The 24,834-nt window shown below is 36.6% G+C and overlaps 1 protein-coding gene across 2 annotated transcripts in view; it reads left to right on the top strand.

Annotated features, from left to right (window-relative positions):
• Nucleotides 1–24,213, top strand: part of CCNF (cyclin F) — a 34,823-nt gene extending 10,610 nt beyond the window's left edge. The window contains exons 6-17 of one of the 2 annotated variants that reach the window (XM_031963790.1): nucleotides 2,011–2,064; nucleotides 3,558–3,662; nucleotides 4,195–4,272; nucleotides 5,335–5,486; nucleotides 6,622–6,786; nucleotides 13,039–13,162; nucleotides 14,295–14,475; nucleotides 16,530–16,617; nucleotides 17,470–17,569; nucleotides 17,772–17,899; nucleotides 20,167–20,333; nucleotides 21,217–24,213. In XM_031963790.1, the coding sequence (XP_031819650.1) occupies nucleotides 2,011–2,064; nucleotides 3,558–3,662; nucleotides 4,195–4,272; nucleotides 5,335–5,486; nucleotides 6,622–6,786; nucleotides 13,039–13,162; nucleotides 14,295–14,475; nucleotides 16,530–16,617; nucleotides 17,470–17,569; nucleotides 17,772–17,899; nucleotides 20,167–20,333; nucleotides 21,217–21,674 (1,800 nt within the window). In that variant the 3' untranslated portion in view covers nucleotides 21,675–24,213. Of the gene's footprint in view, nucleotides 1–2,010; nucleotides 2,065–3,557; nucleotides 3,663–4,194; nucleotides 4,273–5,334; nucleotides 5,487–6,621; nucleotides 6,787–13,038; nucleotides 13,163–14,294; nucleotides 14,476–16,529; nucleotides 16,618–17,469; nucleotides 17,570–17,771; nucleotides 17,900–20,163; nucleotides 20,334–21,216 lie in introns of both variants that reach the window. The other variant, XM_031963781.1, reaches the window with a different exon arrangement.
• The last annotated feature ends 621 nt before the right edge of the window (nucleotides 24,214–24,834 follow it).

Raw genomic sequence — 24,834 nt, 5'->3', positions numbered from 1 at the left:
TATATTAACAGAACAAGGATGATGTGAGCACAAGAATAGAAATGGGAAATCAAAAGGGATGCTCTTGGGATAATGAGGAGACTCAATTGAGGAAAAAGGCTCTTGTAGGGAATGACAAAAGTTAAGGTTCCTTACACACATGTAGTCAGTGTTTATTGAAGTGAATTTAAAAAGCAGATTGAGCTTAAATTGAATTGTTTCTTGAATGCCAAATAAGTTGCTACCTGATCATATGGCTAGTGGGGAGCAGTTGAAAAGTTTTTGGACATAGAAATGATAACATCAAAGTGGTGTTTTAAAGATTAATTAGACATCAATGTGGAGAAAAGGATGTTTGAATAGTGTAATAATTGTAATGATGTTCAGGTATGAATGAAATAAGACCCTAGAATAGGATTCTGGCACTAGAAAGGAATCTTCAGGACACTTTTGTACACAGTAGGCATTTAATGGTTATCCTTTTTTTTTTTTTTTTTTTTTTTTTTTTTTTTTTTTTTTTTAAGAAGCAGTTATGGTTAAGATACTTGGCCTAAGGTCAAACAGTAAGTGTTGAGTGTCTGAGGTCCAATTTGAACTCATGTTCTTCTCACTTCAGAACTGGTGCTCTATTTACCACACCACCTAGTTTCCCCCCCACCCCCCAAACACACACACTTAATATTTATGGAATTAAAAGGAAAGAAACCTTGTAAAGGGAGAATGGTTACAACTAAGAGATCCATGGGTTTGGGAGAACAGAGAGAATGAGAAGTCAGAGATGACACTGAACTTTTAAATGGAGAATCTTTTTAAATGATGATGCCCTTAACCATAATAGAGAAGCAGCTGATTTTGTTGGAGAGGAAGTAAGTTCCTTTTGGGATGCGTTGACTTAGAAGTTACAGCAGTATACTAAATGTAACTAAAGCTGGCACTTAGATCAGTGCATCAGGGTTTGTGAAAGATTGAAAATGGGGCATTTCTGCCAAGAAGTGACAGTGTAAGCTAGCAAGACTGAGAGCATGAGGAGGAAGAAAGTAAGACTCAAACTATGGGAAACGCCATCCCTGGGAATGAGAAGGAAAAAGTCCAGAATAGAAAGGGAGAGAGAAGCAAGCAGATGAGTTTTTAAAAAAAAAAAAAAAAAACTGCCTGAGGATGGTCTCAGAAGCTGAGGCAGGACCAGAAGTGTACAAAAAAAAAAACTTGACTCACCAGAACCAGATTAAAATGGACTTGGGAAATTTTTAACAAAATAAGTAAAAATACAGTAAAATACAGATAGCATTTCATTTTAAAATTAAATCAATATGTGCCCTTTAAGGAACCTTATGTCTGAATTTGTAGTTTCCATTTCTATGATTTTTGGCACCACATTAAGATTAAAAAGGATGAGGTTTGAAAGGAGGCCAGTGGATTCAGTGATTGGGGTCCATTGGTGACCCTGAAGAGAAAAAAACTGGAGTACGGATAGAGAAGCGTGATTACAAGCTTGGATAGAGACCAGGCGGGGAGAATATGCACACAGTAACTGTGAGATAGTCCCCTGAGAATTGAGGTAGAACAAAAGCATTAGCCAGAGGATAGGCAAGGGGATGAACCACTTTGTCTATCTTTATAATGGCCTGTGGTTTACAATGGCCCTGTGGAGTTGTGGTCTGCCAAGCTTCACTTGTACCCCATCCCTGCCTCTCTGTTACTTTCTTCAATTGGGGTTTGGGAGGGAAATTTATCAAGATTTGAGCAGTGACCTTTTGAAGTAACTGCCTTAATCCCAATAAACTTTTCTCTCCAGAAAGAACTATGGAGACTGAATGTAAATCAGCACACTATGCTCACTTTTTTTTTTCCTTCTGTGGTTTTTCCTTTTGCTCTGAATTTTCTCTCCCAACATGATTCATAAAGAGATATTGGGGGGGGAGAATAAAAATACATGTATAACCCAAAAAAAAAAAGTTATTTTTATGCATAACTGGGGAAAATAGTTTTTGTTTTTTTTAAATAAGTAACTGCCTTTTGTTTTCTTTTAAGGTTCATAAAGGATCTATATTATATTGTTTGGGTAAAGTTTTAAGCCTTTTTGAGGTAAGTTAACCTATTATATATAAATTTGAAATTCTTAAAAATATGTTCAGAGTATAATTTTCTCTTGGTGACATATAGTCTAGGTTATGATACAAGGTAAGAGTAAGAGTCTAGTAGCAGCTCTTTTTTTATACAGGAATCATATTTTTGGTGATCTTACTTCTTGAAAGGAGTAGGTCATCTGGAAGCAGGATGGCCCTCAGTGCTTCAAACTTGGCTAACTGGCCTTCAGCCCATAGAAGGCTAAAAGGGGGCAAAGGATAAGTTTAGAAATTAGAGACAGGTTCACTGGAAGCAACAAGTGTCCATCCAAGCTGATAGGAAGGAAGAAGATGAAAATCATAAACTTAGCACAGGACTACAGAGAAAAGAGCAATTTGTGTAGTATAAGAAAATTATGGAATATTATTGTTCGGTAAGAAATGACCAGCAGGATGATTTCAGAAAGGCTTGGAGAGACTTACATGAACTGATGCTGAGTGAAATGAGCAGAACCAGGAGATCATTATATACTTCAATAACAATACTCTGTGATGATCAAGTCTGATGACCATGGTCCTCTTCAATGAGATGAACCAAATCAATTCTAATAGAGCAGTAATGAATTAACCAGCTACACCCAGCCAAAGAACTCTGGGAGATGACTATGTACCATTACATAGAATTCCCAATCCCTCCATTTTTGTCTGCCTTCATTTTTGATTTCCTTCACAGGCTAATTGTACACTATTTCAAAGTTCAATTCTTTTTGTACAGCAAAATAACTGTATGGACATGTATACATATATTTAACTTATACTTTAATATATTTAACATGTGGTCAATCTGCCATCTGGGGGAGGGGGTAGGGGGAAGGAGGGGAAAAGTTGGAACAAAAAGTCTTGCAATTGTCAATGTTGAAAAATTACCCATGCATATATCTTGTAAATAAAAAGCTATAATAAAAAAAAAAAAAAAAAGAGCAATTTGGAGGTACTTTGATGGAGGATAAACAGTCTTCTATTCATTTCTTTAAAGATTCTGTGGGCACCATCAATTACATCAATTACATCCCAGTCAGTTGTTACTACATAGTAGAACTCTCTGGGATATTGATAATTCAGCATTATATTACCTGAAAGCCTTTTCAAATACCAATTTGTGTTGATATTTGATCACACTGAGAATTACATCTTTTATTGTGCTTGATTTTTTAAAGATGGACTTCTGAGGGGAAAAATCATGGTGACATTTCTATATTTTTAAGATTTACAGAGTACTATATATGTATTATCTTATTTGTCAGTAATCTTGGGTTTTAAATATTAACATTTCTATAAAACAAGATATTGCTATTTAAGAGCTAGAATGCTGACCCTTAAGGATGAATATCTATGATTGCTTATTAGGATAGTATATATGTAATATTCATGTTGATGTAAATATACATGGCAATAAAAGTTAATATTTAGCTGGTTTTAAGTAAAAGAATTTGTACTTTGACTTATTTCTAGGATGAAGAGAAAAAAAAAGAAGCACTTGAAATGTTTGAGGCTTCATCGAATCAGGGATGTTTAAATAGTTCTTACCTCCTTTGGGAAAATAGTCAGAGGACTGCTGTAAGTAACTTTGAATATTCTTTCCTTAAACCCCTCCAACTGCTAGTGTTCTCTACAGTCCTTATTTTATGTAGTTTTTTTTTACCTATATGTAGATTTCTTCTAATATCGTGTGAGATCTGTGAAGACAGGGGTTGTTAAATTTTTGGTTTTGTGTTAACATCATCCAGTGTTCTGTCTATATAGTAGACATTTAATAAATGCTTATTGATTGATTAAAAGTAAAAAATTGTATGTTCTCAAAGTGGACCTTTTTGATATGACAAAAGTCATACCAATAGGGCAAACTCTTCAATCACCTATCCTAGATTCTTCCAAAGTTTAATATCTCTAATATAGTGTAGAGAACTCTGAATGGTTTTTTCTTTTACTGGAAGCGCTTTCCACAATTTGAAAGGTTATAAGTAGTGATAGGAATGATGATGGGCACTATTAAGGAGATGTAGAATAGGAAAAGGTATGATACACCTGAGTTCTACAAAAGAAAAAAAATAATAATAATAAATTCATTGTGATGTTCTTCCATTGACAGATGTCAGATCCTGGAAGATATCTCCAGAGCCTCCGAAAACTCAGGGACTATGCAACCAAGGGCTGCTGGGAAGCACAGGTAAAATAAAATTTTCTGAAACTAAAACATTACTATTTATTTACTTATTGCCAGCTTATATTCCTTAAATGTATTTTATTTTATTTAATAACATATAATATTTTATTCTCTTATCTCACAAAATCCTGTGAGTAAATATTTTCCACATTTTACAGAGAAAGAAAAGTTCAGAAAGGTAAAAAGTAGCCCTTCTCAGCTTCAAAAATAGAAGCACAGCATTTCATAGCTAGGAGAAACTTAAAAGATCATCTTGGGCAGCTGATAACTGAAAAAGGATTCCTTTATAATATCCCCAACAAAAAAAAATCCAGTCTGAGCTTTAAAACCTTGAAGGAGGGGTATTTCACTACCAACAAAGGCAGCCCATTCCACTCTAAATAGTTGTAATTATTTGAATTTTTTTTCCTTCAACCAAGCCTACATTTTTCTTTTTGCTACTTCCAGTGCTTCTGGTTTATAGCCTCTGGGGCCAAGCAGAGATCAAGTCTGATCTCTCTTGTACATGACTTCTCATGTAGTGTTCTTTCTTTCCTTACATTACTTAAAGATAAAAGAGGACTTTTTTCCCCTTCATCAGTCCAAATCTTAAACCTCTCTCAAAGATCTATTAAGTACCAGCATCTTTAAATCTTTTCTGATGCCCCCTTCTAATAATAATCCCCATTCCACCTGGAATAATCTCCTCAGCTACTAAGGAATTCTGAGGCTGGATGTAGAAGTGGCTGTTCTTGCCTTTGGCCATTGACAGCATGGCACCACCAGCTGAACTGAGTATCTTGTTCAGGCCCACACCTGAGATGAGGACCTAGGTCCTCTGATTATAAACCCAGAGCTCTGTCCACTGCCCCACACTGCAAGAAAGCCTATGAGGGACCTGAGAAACCAGCTAGTCTAGCCCCAAATTTTGATAAATATGGAATGACTTGGCCTTGTCTTGTACTAAACATCTGAGCCCAAGAGTGAGCTCAAGCCCCTGACTCCAAGTCTATCCCTTCTGCTACTATGAATTTCCTACACGTATGTGATGCAGGCTTATTTTTGGTTTTGTGTTTTCTTTTCAAGATATCTTTAGCTAAAGCTTGTGGAAATGGAAACCAGCTTGGGTTAGAAGCAAAATCTTCCAATGAAGTGGTGCTACAGCTCTTTCAGGCCTCTCACCCTGTCAGTAAAGAGAGTATCTTCACCGTGCAGAAAGGAATGAATGATACAATGAGGTAAGTACTTAGCTACAAATGGCCAACACATTCTGTATGGTGGCAGGAAAGATAGAATTGCTCCCTTTGAATTCTTTACTGTGCATTGTTTGCTTGTCCAGAATTATTTGAAATTAATGAGTATACATAAATCAATTTTTCAACTTAACTGAAAAACCCTAAAGATTTTCAATTTAAAATTTTTTAGCCATTTTAATGTTTCCTACTTTATGCTACTTAAAATTAACTTTTATGGGGTGCATACTTAGGTGTGGCCAACAATTATTAAACCATTATAATTGTTATGCCTTCATATTCTTTTTTAGGTACATAAGTGACTTCCATATAAATGGGATATCATTGCTTTCTCTGTATTTCCTTAAATGTCTCCCTAGTGAACTTCTTTCTCACCTTAACTTTTTTTCCCCTTGAGGCAATTGGGGTTAAGTAACTTGCCCAGGGTCACACAGCTAAAGTGTTAAGTGTCTGAGGCCAGATTTGAACTCGGGTTCTCCTGACTTCAGAACTGCTGCTCTATCCACTGTGCCACCCAGCTGCCCCTTACTTTACCTTAACTTTAATTTTGACACAATCATCTTGAAATGTAAAGTTTCAAGACTGAATAGCCAACTCTAGTGGCAGTTTTGTTAGTGTTGTATAAAAGTAGAATACGATCCCTTAGCCTTTAAAGAATTAACCAATGCATAGCTTTGAAGCTAATAGCCAGTTAATAGGAATTTAGGCATACTTGACTGAGCAGTCTTCTTGTAGGTATAATGGAAGATAAAAAGACATGTCTGACAGTCCAAGAGACATTGGGTATTAGGTTCACCTTGTAACTGATTCAGGTTTGTGATCTCTTTTATAAAGAGATTTGTGAAAATCTATCATTTCATTGAAATGAAATCAATCATTTCACCCAATTTAATCATTTAGCATCTCCATGCATCATGAAAAGTCACCTCAACATTGCTTATTTGTACAAATTAATTCAGCTGTGGTCAGTTGGGTTTAGGGCATGCTTGTTTTATTTATAAAGTTCCCTCCTACAGAGGGAAATTTTTTATATTGGATATTTGTGGGCTTTATTAAATATGACTTTTCTTTTAATGCTTTTATTAATACAGACTATGGGGGGTGGGTGTTGTTTTCATAGGTACATCTTGATTGACTGGCTAGTGGAAGTTGCCACCATGAAGGATTTTACAAGTCTGTGCCTTCACATGACAGTGGAATGTGTGGATCGTTACCTGAAGCTGAGAGTGGTACCTCGAGCCAAGCTACAGCTTCTGGGAATTGCTTGCATGGTTATCTGTACCCGGTAAGATACTTATTTATCTGTTCACAGATCCTGCAGTGCTAGCTAAACGTTCATAGGAGAGGATGCTAATGATTTGGGTGTTTTGTTTATTGACTGCTACTTTTCTAAAGCTATGTGGACCTTGGGATGGTCTCTGTGACCGAGTACTCTCTAGAAATTCAAAAGCAGGTTGTAGAAACATTAAATGTAGGATTTAGGCAGGCATCTTCACCTTTTGATTCTGAAACTGTTTATACTTTATTCCAACATGTAACCCAATGTAGCTGCTGTGTTCCTCTGGATTTTATGGGATAGATACTTAAGATTTGGGAAAGCTGCCAGCTTTCTATGCCCTTATTTTCTAAGGTCTAAAATATACCTTTCATTACCTGACTTCTCAAATTTATTCCATTTTTACTTTTAGAATCTTAGGATATATTTTATTCTTTAGAATCTTGAAGTCTTAGCCTAACTCAACTTATTACAAGCTAAACATCCTAATATTAGAAACTAATCTATACAATATTCTTGACAAATACCCCATGCTTACTCTTTGAGATGAGATTTCATTTCATAAGATGACTAGTTCTATGTTGCACATAATTTTGACCAATAGCATGTAGTTCTGCTTTTTAGAAAATCATAAATCTAATCCCCTTTCAAGTATCTGAAGGACCATCAATGTAAAATAACAGTTATCATGTGCCTAAGCCTGCTTCAGGCTAAATATGCCCAATTTCTTAAATCATTTTTATATGACATGGTTTCAAAGCACATCATCAACTGAGATATTAATTTTCAGATTTTCTCCATTTTTGTCAATGTGCCCCTAGAATTGAACATAATACTCCAAATGTTATTTGACTGGTGGAGAATAGAACATGACTGTTACCTAGATGGCATGCTTTGGTTAATGGCAGTCTATTATAGTATTGAAAATGTTAGTAGCCATTTCATTGTTAATTTACAGCCATATAAAACCTCTCCAGGTCTTCCCCTCCCCCAAAACAAAATAACAGTTTTAATAAGTGCAAGAGGAATAAGGAATAAAGCCCCAAACAAAATTTTGTACAATTTGTAAATTCTCTCACTTTAAAAAAAAAAATCTTTATCTGCTAATAATTTACTTAATTCTATTGATCTTGTTAAAAATCACCTCTTGGTTTTATTATTTCTATTGTTCCCTGGCTGTCTATCTTACTAATTACTGTCATGACCTTACTAATCTTATAATTTCTCTTATTTGACATATTACTTTATTCTTTTTCTTTAAATGTACACTCAACTCAGGTTTTTTCTCTTAATATAGGCAGTAATCAGTACTATCAATTTGCCTCTAAGTACCTCTTTGACTGCATCTCATTGATAAAATACCAGTGTTATCTATGAGGTGATCTTTTATTGTTTTTATCATTTCTTTTACGTAGGGCCTGAAAATCATTATTAAACTCCCTTGTGAAGCTAAATGTGTTTGCTTCTAGTTTAATTTCTTTATTGTTATGTCATGCTGTGGAGAATGGCCAACATGTACCAATGATTAGACAAAGATTGAACAAGGAGCATCAAAGTTCATTAAAGAGCCAAGCCAAACATGACCCCAAAGATCAGGGTGGGCTGGTCTCAAGAGTTTTTTAGGACCACTGAAAATGATAAGCAGGAACTCAATTGCATTAGGGGAGGCTGAGTGTGGAAATGGGACATTCTGTACAGAGCAAAGAAGATAAATATGGTCCCAAAACTTGCTCCTAGGTCTTTGGAATAATTCTGTGACATGGGATGCTGTTTCATATTTCAGTAATGGATACCAAAAGTCATGCAGAGGTTATATCTAGAAACATAGTTAATGAAGTTGAACTTCTTTAGAAATCATTCCTGGCAGTATGAAGTGTCTCTAATGCAGGTAATGATGATTATACCACACAATGTTGAGATGGTGCTTCTGTGTTTCAATTAAGGCTTTGGGTACCACTCCTCCCAAGTTCTTTTCTGCCTTGGTGAGCAGTGGGAGAAATACATGCAGAATTGAGTTATAGGGGTAGTGTATCCTATGAGAAGGCAACCCCTCTGGTTTGCTGTATCATTCTCCATGATGAACTGTTTCTGCAAATTTGAATAGTATTTTTGGGCCAATAAAGTGTACGTTTCACTTCTGTTGTCCTGGAAGAAAATCTTGGGATGCTTCATTAGATTAGTGAGAGGAGCTTTTAAAGCAGAAAATCCAAGGATAAAAGAGCAGTAGAATCTGATGAAGCCAAAGCACAGGCTTGTTGTGAGGGAAATGCTTTGTATGTCTTACATTGCTATATAACTTAGAGCTGTCATTAGTTTTTCATGGAGGTAAACTTTCTCCACTGCCATATGAATTCCTTTCCAGTCTGTTGCTGTTTATATGGCTCCTTACCGCATATCATTTTGATAACATAATTAAGTACCATAGTATTTGGTATTATCCTGATTTTTCAGATGAGATATCTTAAATCTGTGTAAAGCTAAACTGGCTTTTTGTTGGTCTTCCAGTATGTATCAGAGGCAGTATTTGAATTCTTTCCATTATAACATGCTGCTTCCATTCTATGTTTTGTTATTTTGTCAGAAGCAATACAAACTCAACTTTGCCTTTTCTGTAACTCAAACTTAACAATAAACAGTGTCTTTTTGAGTTATTCTGTTAATATCTAAAATATTTCCTCCAATCTTTTTATTTCTCCTTACATTTCTTTTTGGGGGGGTAGTCATTTTTTCCTTTTTCAAGTACAACTATATCATTTAGTATTTCAGTCAATATTATACTTTATTATATGTTTTTATTAGATTGTAGACGGTCTGTCTTGAGATTTCAACTGTAATTAACTATCTAGTATCAGAATTTAGAGGCATAACTTTGAGATCATTTAGTCCAACTCTGCCTGGTTGTTTTGGTTTGGTTTTTTCTGTATTTTGTTAGTCAGTCAGAGTTCACACAACTAATAAGTGTCAAGTATTTGAAGTCAGATTTGAACTCTAGTCCTCCTGACTCCAAGGCCAATGCTGTTCCTCCTCATTTTAACATATGGGAAAATTATAACCCAGAGAGGCTAAATCAAAACCAGGTCCTTAAAGGATCTTTTCAAATGTAGCTTTTCTCTCAATTTTTTGAAGTCTTTTGGGATCCTAAATAACTTTTATTTTAAATTTTCAAATGAAAAGGTTAGATTTACTAAAAAAAATTTTTTTTTTTTTTTCATTTATATAACTGCTCCAACTTCTATTATCACTTCTTTCCCCACCCTCCCCAAATCTGGTGAGATAGTGATTGATTAGAAAGAAAGGAAGAAGGGAAGGGAGTTTCTGGTACTTTGGAATTTTTCTCTCCAGTTTTGTCATTTAGTAAGGATATACTGGAAGAATTGAATTTGTAATTTATCCATGTTGGATTGATGCTAGATATTTCTATTCAGAGAGTCATCATAATATTTTGAGTAATTTTTTTCAATAATTACTCAAAATATTGGGATCGGTTGTTTTTTTTTTTTTTTTTTTCTTTTTTCATTATTTCCCCAAGACAACTGATACTTCTGAGGTTTCCTCTCCTAGATCTGTTCTCTAAATTTAGTTTCTCCTCTACTGCTTTCAAATCTTTTATCTAATTTTCTATGTTTTTCTACTCCAACTGCTTTATTTGCTTTTTTTATTCCACTTCATGAATTCTGCTTTGGTTATGTCTTTTGAAATATTTGATTTTTCTCTTCTGTGTTCCTTATTATTTCCTTATTTCTGTTACCTCTTCTTGAGATTTATGTTTTATGTGCAATTATTCTTGAAATTTTCCTCTTTTTAAAAAGCCATACATTTTTCTAGAAAATTAAATCTGAATTATTCTTTGGTTTATCCATTGTCTCTTCAGTGAGTTTATTTATAACATCTTTTAGTAATTTTGCTCCTCTAGGACATTTTAATTCCTGTTTTTGAGAGGGAATATGAGTCTACCTCCTTTTTGTTAATTTCTCATCAGACTGTCTTAAGAGAAATATACCATATGGACTTTTTATTTAATAGCCTTTTATTTACAGGTTATATGTATGGGTAACTTTACAGCATTAACAATTGCCAAACCTCTTGTTCCAATTTTTCACCTCTTACCCCCCACCCCCTCCCCTAGATGGCAGGATGACCAGTAGATGTTAAATACATTAAAATATAAATTAGATACACAATAAGTATACATGACCAAAACATTATTTTGCTGTATAAAAAGAGTCAGACTCTGAAATATTGTACAATTAGCTTGTGAAGGAAATCAAAAATGCAGGTGGGCATAAATATAGGGATTGGGAATTCAATGTAATGGTTTTTAGTCATCTCCCAGAGTTCTTTCTCTGGGCGTAGCTGGTTCAGTTCATTACTGCTCCATTGGAAATGATTTGGTTGATCTCGTTCCTGAGGATGGCCAGGTCCATCAGAACTGGTCATCATATAGTATTGTTGTTGAAGTATATAATGATCTCCTGGTCCTGCTCATTTCACTCAGCATCAGTCCTAAGTCTCTCCAGGCCTTTCTGAAATCATCCTGTTGGTCATTTCTTACAGAACAGTAATATTCCATAATATTCATATACCACAATTTATTCAGCCATTCTCCAACTGATGGGCATCCACTCAGTTTCCAGTTTCTAGCCACTACAAAGAGGGCGACCACAAACATTCGTGCACATACCCATATGGACTTTTTAAAGAGCAAAATTAGGGGGGAAAAACAGGTCCTCACATTATTCCTTTCAACCTGTTTGTTCTAGCCTTTCAGACTCATTTTAAATGCTGACTATCCACTACTATATTAAAACCATTGTTCTTACACTCTTCAGTTTAGTAGTTGCTAAATCTGCCTGTACTTGGGTATAACATGGTCAAATGCTTTAAGAAATTTTTTACCTTTCTCCAGCTAAAGGATAGATGTAATGAAATTGCATTGAGGGGAAAATTACTTAAGCATTAGAGTCAGTGAATGTGTCCAGTTTTGGTTATGGTACTAATTTCCTGAACTATTTTTCACTGAGTTGCCAAACTTTGATTTTTGTCTTGCTCTTGATTCATATTACATTCAAAAGGAACAAGATTTTTGTTCAACAAAACAACCATGAATGGTTGATTATGTTGTATTAATCATACTGTATACCTGGCTTTCTGTATATGTTAACCTCTTAAATGTAATTATTCTTCTGTTTTATAGTGACTGTGAGACAGACATACAATGCAAGTATATAATTATTTTTCATTAAAAAAATCGTTTTAGCTGCTGTGTGAAGGTTAGATTGGAAAAGATAAGACTAGTGTCAGAGAGACAATTTAGGAGGCTCTTACAGTAGATTAGGTGAAGGGATAAGGGTCTGAATCACTTGGGGTGATTTTGTGAGTAGAGCAAAAGGGATTACTGTGAGAGATGATTTGGAGGTTAGAATCGGTCAGATTTGACAAGTTGCGGGGGGGGGGGATAAGAGGAGTGATGGGAGGTAAAAAGAATGAAGGAAAATGAAGAATGACTTCAAGGTTTTAAACCTTAAGTAACTAAAAGATGGGGGTGCTCTCCCAACAAGAATAGGGGAATTAGAAAGGAGGTAAGGCTTGGATGAGAAAGATGATGAGTTCTGTTTTGGATATGATGAATTGAAAGTGGTGTGGAGAAATTCAGTTGCAGATGTCCAGTAGGCAGCTACTAATGCAAAAATGGAGCTCAAGAAAAAGCATTTTTATTCAGAAGATATATGATGAATTTTTCATTCTGTTGCCTTCGAGTCACTTCATATGAACATCAGTTACAGTTTACTACTTTAGGCCATCCAATACCCATATAAAGCAAACAGTTGTATGGAGAGAAGGAGGATCTTTGACTTTAAGCTAATTTTTAAAATCTCTAATCCAGGCCTATACTATTCTTTCCATATAAATTCTAAGGTTCTCAAGGATAGGTTAGTGGAGGAAGCAAAAATGGTGTGGATAGTATGATCATTCACCACCAGACAACTAGCTTTCTTTTTCTTTTTAACTTCTCCTAACTTCCTTCTTTCATGGACCTGTAATTTTTTTCCCTTTTATTCCTCTATCCTTTTTTTTTTTTTTTTTTTTTTTTTTTTGGTCCGTCCATGTATATTGTTAACTTCCCCAGTGGCACTGAGTGCTAAAGGAACTCTACCTTTTCCCTTCACTCAACAGAACTTTCCATAAAGTTCTAGTCATTGTCAAACCCTACAAGCTTTCAACATTTAATTAAAATATGGTATATATCTCTTCATGTTTCAGTTTCATTAGCAAAGAGATCTTGACAATTCGTGAAGCAGTTTGGCTAACAGATAATACTTATAAATATGAAGATCTAGTAAGAATGATGGGAGAAATCATTTCTGCTCTGGAAGGAAAGATTCGAGTAAGTTAAAATTGTACTTTCTGTCCCTATTGAATGATTATGTCATTGGCTGGAAGGGGTTGGGGGTGCAGGGAAGTTCAGGGGAGCAGGAAGTAATCACTGGTACCGATTAGTCTAGTATCACAACACCTTCCCTCAAGTAGGGAGGATTAAGGCCGAATCAACAATTAGGTGGGTTCCCGCAGCAATAGTGCCAATGTGTTTTGATAGGGGAAAGAGGTGTTGTGAACTGAGCAGGAGCTTACAGTATCTAGAAATTGGAGTTTCTCCTATAATGTTACCTGTGCAAAGTATTTACCTGTGTGCAGCAATGGTACCTTTAGACTTAGTTTTGCAGGACATTACCAAGGAAGGAGGTGACTCAACATATTTTTCTTTGGGACAATTCTTTGCAAAGAAGTGTCCAGAATACAATGAAGCGAAAAATGAACATGGCATTATGGGTAGGACACAGTGAGGTCTGTGTTCATATCGTACCTGAGGCACTCATTTTCCTCATCTTTACAGTGAAGGAATTAGGCTTGATGACCTTTAAGGTCCCTTCTAGCTCTAAATCTGTGATCTATGAATTTTCCTTTTTTCATAGACATAATTGACTAAGAATAGGAATTTAAATTTTAAATTGATTGAATCATTTAAATTTAATTTAATTTTATTATGGCACACAAATGATTCAAGACGCTAAAAGAGTGCCAGCAAAGGACAAATTATAGAAGGATCTATCTGGAAAATCTGGGCCAGGGCCAGCAGTAGCCCATGTGTCTTCCAAGAACCAAGCTAGCTTTATGCAGAAAGACTCGGGATTGGCCAAAGCAGTAATGAAAACCATCAGCTCAGATAGAGAAAGAGTTAAAGCTCTGCATCAGCCCTGGGAGTGGCCCCTGCACCTCCCCTCCATGAAAGCAGAACTCCTTTCAGTGTACAACTGAATAACAAGACTTTTTAAGGATCCATGTAGCAAAACTTGTGTTTGTGCTTCTAAAATAAATCAAGTATTTTGAAGATAGGTTTTTCATCTTAGAGACTGACTTCCCCTTATTATATAGTAGGCTACTGTGGTTACACAGAGTAGTGTGCTATTTAGATCTGAAAGCTTAAATTTAATAAATTGGAGTGTTCTCTCTTTTATTAGATTCCTACTCTTGTAGATTACAAAGAAGTGCTAATGAATGTAGTCCCAACAGAGAGAAGAACTCTTCACCTGTACAGCTTTATCTGTGAACTTTCTTTGTTGTATACAAGCCTCTCTGTGTACTCCCCAGCCCATCTGGCTGCTGCAGCCTTGTTGCTGGCCAAGTTAATGCACCGGCAAGGTAAGAACCACCGATAGTAATAATAGCCAACATCTGTCTACAATTTACAAAGTTCTTTGTATACATTACCTGATTTAATCCTTACAAGTAACCCTGTGAGGTAAGTAGTATAAGTACTGTTTTCCTCATTTCAGATAGGGAAATAGGTTTTATCAAGGTCTTTTGTAACTCACCCCAGTCACACAGCTGGTCTGTGCACTTCTCCATCACACCTGAAATGCAGTCTCGTTATAAGATTGGTGTAGAATTTGACAATGGTAATATTTCATAGTTCATGAGATATTTTTATCTCTATAAAACTTGTTTGTATTTACTTCTGGGGGAAAGAGAAAAATCAAGATTTACAGGATAACCTACGGATTCTCTTGCATCCAGGGTGGGACTAGAAGCTCAAGGCATAGCCCAAGCTGTGTGAAATCTCAGAAGGGGTTACAAAGGATGGGATACAGCCAGCAATTGTGGTTTTACAGCAGTGATCCAGAGTGAAGTTGTCTGTATGTACATCTTCCTCTGAGCATTCCGGGTAGGAGACTTTTTATTTATAACTAGTTAAGAAGATGAGTCCATGAATGGACATATAGCTAGTCCTTATTGTACATATTTAATCTTTCATCACTATTGTTGGGAAGCAGGGAGAAGAAGATCATTATTTCCTTTTGACCTTGAGAGTGGGAGTGACTTCACAGGTTCTAGCAGAACCAGGAAAAAATAGTGAACAGATGATACAGTTATACCAATTTGGGAATTTCTTGGATCTGTTTCCAGAGGCAACTCCTGACTCTCTCCAAAGATTTTTTCAGCTCTATAGGCTCATCTTCTTAGATTTCTTTCTCCCATTTCTCACTCTTTCACCCATCCCCATCACAAAACTACAAATACAACCCTTGCTCCAGCCAATACAGGAAGAATGAAAAACCTCTTGGCTTTTTCACATTGATAATGAGACTCTGCCCCCATCTTCTCACTCCTAGGGAAGTAGCACTTCTTTTCCCCATCACATTCTTGGCATTGTATTCACATCATCCATCCTTGACATGATGGAATTCTGAGGGGAGCTTAGGTGGTCTGCCATATGTGGCTTGGTGTCCTTTTGGTGCAGAGAGTAACTGGTGAAATATCCTGGGTACTGAATTGGGCTGGAATGGTGGTCTTGGAAGTCATTTCCCGTTCCCAATGACAGATAGTAAAAAGGTAAAATAAGCAAAGCATTACTGGGTTTTCATCTAGCCAAGATAGCAATCACCTGAATGGGATGCTAAGAGCTGTCATAATGATGTTATCACTAATTTCTCCCCTGCTGTTTTTCTCCCCTCTTTTATCCCTCCAAAAGTATAAAGTGTTCTCTCATTGACAATTTGTCTTAATTGTTTGCAGTTCTTTCAACAGTTAGCTAGTAGGTGAGCAGGGCATTGGATTGTGGTCCAAAAAAGTGCTTCATCTCTCTATGATCTCTCTTTGGCTTCATTTAATGAGAGGTTGTCATTCTGTAATAATGACAGTAACTATTCCATGTTAAATTCCATGTAAAGACCCCACAACTCTAAAGAATTGAAGTCCCTTTTCTGATTCCTTATTTGGCTTTATAAGTTTCTGTTTATGCCATCAGAGCCAGGGGAGAAAGGCTCTGTTAAGGCCTGTGTACACTGATTAGATTACTGTACCATTGTTGCTGATAAGAATTTTTAAGAGTCTGATTGTATTTGTACAGCAAAATAACGATTTGGTCATAAATACTTATTGTGTATCTAATTTATATTTTAATATATTTAACATCTACTGGTCATCCTGCCATCTGGGGGAGGGGGTGGGGGGTAAGAGGGGGAAAAATTGGAACAAGAGGTTTGGCAATTGTCAATGCTGTAAAGTTATCCATGCATATAACCTGTAAATAAAAGGCTATTAAATAGAGAAAGAGAGAGAGAGAAATATACCAGATAAGTTCTACTTAATCTGATTTAACAAACTACAATCATTAAAAAAAAGAGAGAGAGAGAAATAAGTGTTGTGATGGTATAGCCCTAGTACTTTGTCTAATTCTGACCCTTCTTTCCCAGCACATCCCTGGACAAGTCAATTGTGGGAATGCACTGGATTCTTCTATGAAGACCTGATACCCTGCGTTTTGAGCCTTCACAAAAAATGGTAACTTAGTTGAAAAGTTTACAATAATTTAAAGGGAAAGGAATTATATGCAGTTATTTATTCAACTAATGAGCAACACTATAGTCTAAAACATTTTTTCCAAATGAGCTGAAGACTTGTGCAGTACCAGATCTCCTTTGAGATTAGACAGGTTGTTGTACTACACATGTTTGTATTGGTACTAAGCTATAATACCCAGCATTTAAAGTTTGATTTTTCTTTATTCCAGTGGCACTGATGAATTACAGGAAGTTTAAATGAACAGGCAGGAGAAAATAATAATAATAACCAAGCCCTTAACAAAGATGGCTTCTAGGAAGTTTTTTGGGGTTTTTTGTTTTGTTTTGTTTTGTTTTTGTAACACAAAGTTTTATTCTGTCAAGATCAGTATCATAGACTTTGGAGCTATGGTTCTTTTAGCCTCTTCACTAAGACTCTTTGATGGCTAGATTGTAACATAGTAAATCTTTTCAGTGATCAAATGGGAAACTTCCATAAGAATAGGAACTGTTTTTGAAAAAAGTACAAATGTTGGCCTTTCTTTGTCTCTGGCTACCAATCTCCTTCTCCCTGCAGAATAATTTAAAAGAGTGATGGAGTTAGATAGGGCCTTCTTGGGGGAGCAGTTTGACTTCTCTCAGTCAGTTCATGTTCCACGGGGCCTTAAATAATTCTCAAGGATCTAGTACCAATCTTAACAGATGTGTTTTCTGAAACATATCTTACATTTTTCTTTCTAGTTTAAAATTGACTTTTAAGCCTTCATTGTCACTGAAATGGAAATTGGACAGTCACTTCTCTGCATTTGACTGCTATCATTTCTTTTCTTCCTCCTTTATTTTGTTTTCTTAGCTTCCATGATGATGCCCCAAAGGATTATAGACAAGTTTCCTTGACAGCTGTGAAACAACGTTTTGAGGATAAACGTTATGAAGGAATAGGTCAAGAAAAGGTATTTCTTTGTCTTTGACCAGTTATCTAAAAAAGTTTGGTTTAAGAATGTTCAGATGTGGGAGAAGTGTGTATAACTTGAACTTACCTGCCCACCTGTTCAAAAACTTTTTATCATTCATGTTTTGGTATTGGAGAGAATGAAAAAGAAATGAAGTAGTACTATTACATTTTATCCTTCTCTCTTTCACCCTCCCCTCCAGGTAATGGGTTATGGTCAATTGTGTAAGTTATTAGGAGTGAAGCAAGAGGATACAGAACCTTCTTCTTCCCTCAGTGTGGCTGAAATTCAAACTTTCCTCAACTCACCCTCTGGGAAGAGAACCAAAAGGTAAATGGGACTCATGTCCACATTGAGAGGCCTTTTTACAAAGGCTTAAATTATGCCTCTAATTTATTTTATGCTCAATATTTTCAATGTGTTATATCAGGAAAAAATTACTATTTTTCTCTAGCTATAAAGAACTACCAAAGGAAAAAACTCCTAATCCTGATGGATTCATAAGAAAATTCTGTCAAACTTTTAAAGACGGTACACAAATTACATATTATTCTTAAAAATTGAGAAAGAAAGCACCTTACAAAAATCTTTTTTATGAGATAATTTTAGTCATAGTACCTAAACCAGGGAAAGATAAAACAGAAAGAAAATTATTAATTTTTTTTATTATTACTTTTTTAGTATTATTAATAAACATTGATTCAGAAAAGACCTTAGAAAATACAGGCATAAAGCTTATTTTCATATTATAAAAAGCATCTATCAACCTAAAAGCAAACATTATATACAAGGGAGATTCAGTAGAACTTTTCCCAGTAAATTCAAAAATGATTCAAAGAGGCCCATTCCTACTATTATTTTATATAATTCTTCAAATGCTAGCAAAAAGACAAGAAAAAGAAATTAAAGGCATAAAAATAAAGATGTGATATGATTATCCCTTTTGCTTATAATGTGATGGTTTACTTGAAAAATCCTAGGGAATCACAAGAGATGCTAATTGAGACAGTAGGTTCAGCAAAGTTGCTGCAGCCTATCAAATCCTTAAAAATCAATATCGATTCTATGTAATGTCAAAGCACAAAAAGCAGTAATACAAAAGGGAAATCCCATTCTAAATAACCACAAAATATATACACTATCTGAACATCTACCTACTAAATTAGCACTCAGAAGACTGTTAAAAGATACTCTTTTCAGAAATAACTACTTACATAGCTGGGAGGACATTCAGTATTTATGGCTAGGCCATACCAATATTGAAAAAACATAATACTGCCAGAACTAATTTATGTTTTTAGTGTTGCATCAACCAATTTACCAGGGGTGATACTCTACAGAACTCAATAAAGTAATCAAATTCATTTGGAAAAAACATATCAAGAGAAACAATAAAAAGAAATAGAGATGGAGAAATAGCACTTCCAGACCTCAGACATTATAGAACAGTAGTCATCAAAATTATATCGTATTGGTTAAAAAATAGAAATATAGATCAGTGCAACAGACTAGGCAAGGGAGAATCAAAAATAGAATTCAATAACCAAGTGTTGAATAAAGTGAAAAATATAAATTACCTAGAATTATCTTATTTGATTAAAAACAATTGTGAAAAATGTAAAGCCGTCTGGCAGAAATTCGAATAATGCATTTCACCATATTTCACAGTCTATTCTAAATGGTTACCCAACCCTAATAAGAAGAAAAATAAATCATATACTACTATTAGCTGTAGATAGATATGTTTTTAATTGAATGAGATAAAGGTATTTACCAAAGATAAAATAGATAATTGATTATTTTTAACCAAAAAGCTTCTGCACAGAAAAAATTAATGCACCTAGGATTAGAAGAGAAATGGGTCAAATGGGAAAAAATCTTTTGGTCAAATGTGTTTGATAGTGTTTGCTATCCAAAATATATAAAATAAAAGTATGGAAAACTGCTCTAAATCATAAATAAAAAGAAAAATGCAAGTCAACAATCCTGAGATTTCACCCCATATCCTACAAATTGGCAAAAAATGACCCCCAAAATGGCAATAGGATAATGGTGGGAAGGTGTGTCTGAGACTGGGGCTGAAGGGAAAAAAATAAAGAGAATAGAAGAGTGGAGGAGAAGGTGATTTGAGGGCCTCTTAGTAAAGAAGAAATTGTCTTTTTTTTTTTTTTTTCATTAAGTAGGAAAATAAGTATCTTTTGAGAGAGGAGCAAAGGCAATAGGATATGGCACATAGTAGGTTAGAGAAGAGAAGACTAGAAACAGCCACAAAAAGAGCACATCAGGCAGGAATAAAAGGACCTCCGTGCAAAGTATAAAGGGCCATCTGAGATTAACCTATTTGTAGTGGGCCTAGTAGCAAGGCTGTCTGTCTTCTGACTCCAATAAGAGCAGGAAAAAGCCAGCAGGGAGGGGTCATTTCACAAACACTTAAGGCTATTTGCTTAGAGGAACAAGGGGATTAAGTGACTGGGTAAAGATCTCACAGAGAGTCAGGCCCAGGCTCCTGTTTTATTTGGGGCTCTCTTGGGGAGCTTCCCCAGTGCCACTTTTCCTGCCTTATATTTAATTTAGATTGTGTTCTCTTTCCTCAGAAGAAGGGAAAACAGCCTTCAGGAAGATAGAGGCAGTTTTGTGACAACACCTACTGCCGAGTTATCCAGCCAAGAGGAAACTCTCCTGGGCAACTTCCTGGACTGGAGCTTGGACTACTGCTCTGGCTATGAGGGAGACCAGGAAAGTGAAGGGGAGAAAGAGGGAGATGGTAAGTGTCAGGTCACACAGCAGCACTTCTCCAAATTGAGTGCAGAACATGCCTCTTTTGTTAAGATGTGGTTGCTATGACAAGCATACCTGTGTGCCCTCAAGGCTGAGCGATCATGAATCGTGACTTTTGTTTAAAGGTGTTAGACTATTAAAACATATGGCTGGTGATGGCTTTCTCAGCTTTTTGTGTCATGCCGAGAAGAATAGGTGAATTGCTTAAGTTTCATTATTCTAGCAATACTGGAGAAAAGCACAAATTGTCTTTTTTTTTTTTTTTTGCTGAGAATTGTGCCTCTGCCGCTGTTGGTCAGTCAGGCCTCTGTCATCTGTATAACCTCAGGTGGATGTATATTTATGCAGAAACATCTCACCAGTGCTGGGAGAGAATTCTAAAAATCAATATTTTAATGTAAGACCTGAATAGCATAAAAGAAATATATAAGTAACTAATCAGTGTATAAGATTAATATTCATCTCCCAAGGGATAAATAGTTAAATGATGTGAACAAATATAATCTTACATGTTACTAGGTTGCATGTTTATCATTTTCAAGGCCAGAATGGAGACTGCTGCCTCTCCTATCCTGAAGGTTAGTCTTCCAAAAATAGAGAGGGTTGAATTCATTGTGAGATTCTTATGATCAATGAAAATGATATGGATGCTGCCTCCTGAATTTTGAATGACCTGTAAGGTGGTCATTCATTCATTGGGTGCCTCCCACAAGAGGTCTCTTAGCACTCTCTTGTCAGAGACTGTCCCGGGCAAGACATCCGTGAGGTTGGCTCAGGTGGTGACCCATCTGATGCTCTCATCTACAGTGAGCTTGGTTCCACAGGTAGGCGTTGGTTGGTTCTCCAAGACTTGTGTTCTGTTCTTACAGTCACGTCTCCCAGCGGGGTCCTCGATGTAACTGTGGTGTATCTGGATCCAGAACAGCACTGCTGTCAGGAGTCCAGTGATGAAGACAGTCGACTGGAGGACCAGTCTAAGCAGAACGTGCCGCCGCCATCAGACCACACGCACGCTGAGAAACAATGGCTCCTTTTTCAGGACAGGAGGGAGACCAGAACAGAAGTGACCTCGGGCTACTCCTCAGTCAACAGCGCCAGCCCCACCTCCTCTTCCGTGGAGAAAAACTTTGGAGCGTTTGTCAAAACTACCTCAACACTGTCCCCAGGCAGGGACCCGAACACTCACCCGTGTACAGCCACCTTAGAATCATGTTTACAGTCTCTTCACACCAGTCCCGCAGAGAATGGCCTGCACCGGAGACAGGTGAAGAGGAAAAATGTGGCTGAGCATAGTGACAAGAAGAACTTGGGATTCTGGAGTCTGTGATTGTGCGGTGTTTTGTCGCTTTCAATGTTTACTAAAAGAATTTCTGTAATGCCTTCTAAGGGTTGTGGGGGGAGGCCATAAATGTGTACTTTATAAACTCCAAAGGTAACAGACGTACAACCTGCTGGGGTCTGCGGACTGGTAACTCCAATACGTGGAAGATGGAGAAAAATCACTGTTGGCGCCAAATGGAACTTTCTTCCATTTAGTCCTATGCAAAACAGAAAGTGCACAGTTGAATTCTCCAACCAAAAGAAAAGTACCAAATCCTTCTTTTAGGCAATGCAAGCCCAAAGCAATCATGCCTTATTGTGTTAAGTCTGTTTTCTGTTTTCTTCACCTTTTTTTTTTCTGTGGTATATGCTCTCCTGGGAAAGCAGAGGTTGAACCCCCTTCTCACTGTTTAAAAGGGCCTCTTCCCAGTAGAATTTTTTACTGAGTAAAATCTGTTGTCCAGGCCCAATCCAATGTCAGTATTCCAGGCTTCAAGTAACATTGAATTCAAAGGTACGTTCCTGGGAAAAGCTTTATTGATGTTACAGTGACTCTACTTACAGGGTTTTGGCTGTGTCCCGGGGAACTAGAGCTCTCATTCAGAAGGGATTCTGTCCTCATGGAGCCTAGAAATGTGTCCAGTGGTGACAGAGGCTATTACTTTTAAGAGCTAAAAACTATGGCATATTTTAGCTTTGAACTCCCTCTCACTAACCAGGTTGTCTGAAGCCTTCACTGCCAAGTGCCTTCCCCACCGACTTTTAGCTCTTTACAAAGAGTTGGTCTTTACAATAGAAAAGTCAAATGCCTTTTTTTTTTTTTTTTTTTTTTTTTAATAACCTTATTGCTGTTGCATCTTTACTGTCTCCATGTCCAGTGTTGGTGCTAAGAACTGCTCTTTATACAGTGGGGTTTAGGACCACTCTTAGTTTATTACCATTGCACTGCCCTCACTTAAAAATTCATCCTTTAAGATGAAAATTAACTCAATTGCAAGGGGAATGGGATTTTTTTTTAATTCCAAGCCCTATTTCCAAGTGGCATCATGACAAACATATGCTGAAAGCATTTTTCCTCAAGATGTGATTTCTTCAACTTGCTTCCTGCCTGGGAATGGCCAAATAGATTAAGTGGGGGAAAGAAACACCAATGCAGTTTGGATTTTAATGGTTTCATCATTGTAAATTGTCTGAAATGGAATAACACTGAAACTGTAAAGTAATTGTTTACTTTTATTAATTACTGTGGGTAAAATGCCAGTTGTTTTTTTTTTTTGTTTTGTTTTGTTGTTTTGTTTTTAAGTGTCCCTTTAACTATGCAACATTGAGGAAATAATGTGTGATCCAATGGCTTCTCATTCTATATTTTCCCCTGGAATTAGTGCAACAGACAGGATTTCTATAGAAACATGTCTCTTGAGGATGTGGTTGTTTTGAAGCTTCAACTTGGAAACTCAAGAGCTAAGGGAAATCTCAATTGCTTTTAAATTAAAATGAAAGCACATAGATTACAAGGATAATGTTAGAAGGATATTATAGATACTTAAGAAGTTTAAGGTCCAAGTCACTGGCTTCATTGGAAATTCCCCTAACAATTGAAAATTGTAGGGTGCTATGGGAGAAGTTTTTCCCGTCCTCTTCATACCCACTCCCAACCCCTGCAGCTTGCTAAAGGGGTCTCAGCTTAATCCCAGATTTCTAGTTTTACTAAATTGGGTAATGACGATGAAAAGGAAATACCTTTATAGTCCCATTATTCCCGATTGAGCTTTTTTTCATATTGTATTTTAAAAAAGACATCTCCACATTGGTCCTGCTTTTAGCAAAATTATCGATATAGCTTAATAAAAATCAAACTTCAGCTACAGGAAAAAATTACCTGTTTCTGAACTTATCTACCAACAAACTTCAGGCCTATGAAGTTGGCTGGGCTTGAGAGACTGGAAATGGATTCAGAAACATCTATCATGAGCAAAAGAGGCAACTATACTTTTTTCTTTCCCCCTTCCCCCTCCACCCCATAGTTCTGAGCCAGTCCTCTCGATGGAGCAAAAGAGCAGAAAATAGCATTGCCCAGCTCTCCCAGAATCCTGTATTTCAGCATATTGTAGATGTAAGAAAATATTGGATAGCAGTAATTGGACCTTCCACTCAGTTTCATTAACATGATAGGATTCAAAGACTTCACTAATATATTCAGTCAGCCTCTTACTATAGAGAGCTATATCTGGGGAAATAGTTAATCTGAAGTGTATCCAAATGTTTGATTAACTACACCCTGGCCAAATTATGCTTCTGAGAAACCATTGTGTCACTGAATTCTTGGTATTTTCTCCCATCTTTAGCAAATGGGTTGTCAAATTCTGAGAGATTGAGGTCTAAAATAGTTTTTAAACCGATTTCCAAATGCATCTTACTATATAGCCCCAAGAAGCTAGCACTGCCCTTCAAGCCAAAACATGGGACAGCAAGGGAAGCTTGTTTGCAGAATTGTCTCTGGCCATTCATTGATCCAATGAGAATAAATGTGAACAATAAAAATTAGTGTTCTAATTTCTTCCTGTCATTAGCATTTGTCTAGGGACCAAAGTCCTCTTTCCTCATGTTCTAGGGGAGAATGGAGAAGCTGGGAACTTGGGGTGACTGAATAGAGCCTTAAACTCTAACCTAGTACAGATTCCCGTGTTGTCTCCAGACTTTCCCCTCCCTGGTCTACTCCTGTGCTTGTGCTTCCTGCTCAGAGGATCCTTTATCTAATTGTTTAAGAAGCTCAAGAGCCCTGGCAATCCCTTAGTATATACCAAGTTGGAAAAAGGAGATTGGGGGGGAGGGGGAAGGAAAGGGCTGTGGATGGCCAATGCAGCATCTTAAATAAGCTAAAAGTGGAATTTAATGCTAGAAAGGACTCAATTTATTCCAACCTCATTTTACAGATGGAAAATGGGGCTTGAGAGAGAGCATGACTAAAGTCACGATAGCACCATAGATAGGTGCCAATTGATACCTTACTAAAACATTAGCAGTCTTAGTCCAGTACCTGGATTGGTTTTCCCAGCCCGATTCCTGCCCTCATATCAAAGGACTTCAACAAATATACTGGTGCCCCCTCAAAGACCTGACCTCTTCCGTTCCCGTGATCTGCCCCTATTCTCCGCTTCTGCCACGGG

The sequence above is a fragment of the Sarcophilus harrisii genome, chromosome 1 (genome assembly GCF_902635505.1).
Source record: "Sarcophilus harrisii chromosome 1, mSarHar1.11, whole genome shotgun sequence".
In the NCBI taxonomy this organism is placed as follows: domain Eukaryota; kingdom Metazoa; phylum Chordata; class Mammalia; order Dasyuromorphia; family Dasyuridae; genus Sarcophilus; species Sarcophilus harrisii.
The sequence above is the reverse complement of the archived record's forward strand: the minus strand, read 5'-3'. Positions and strand labels throughout refer to the sequence as shown.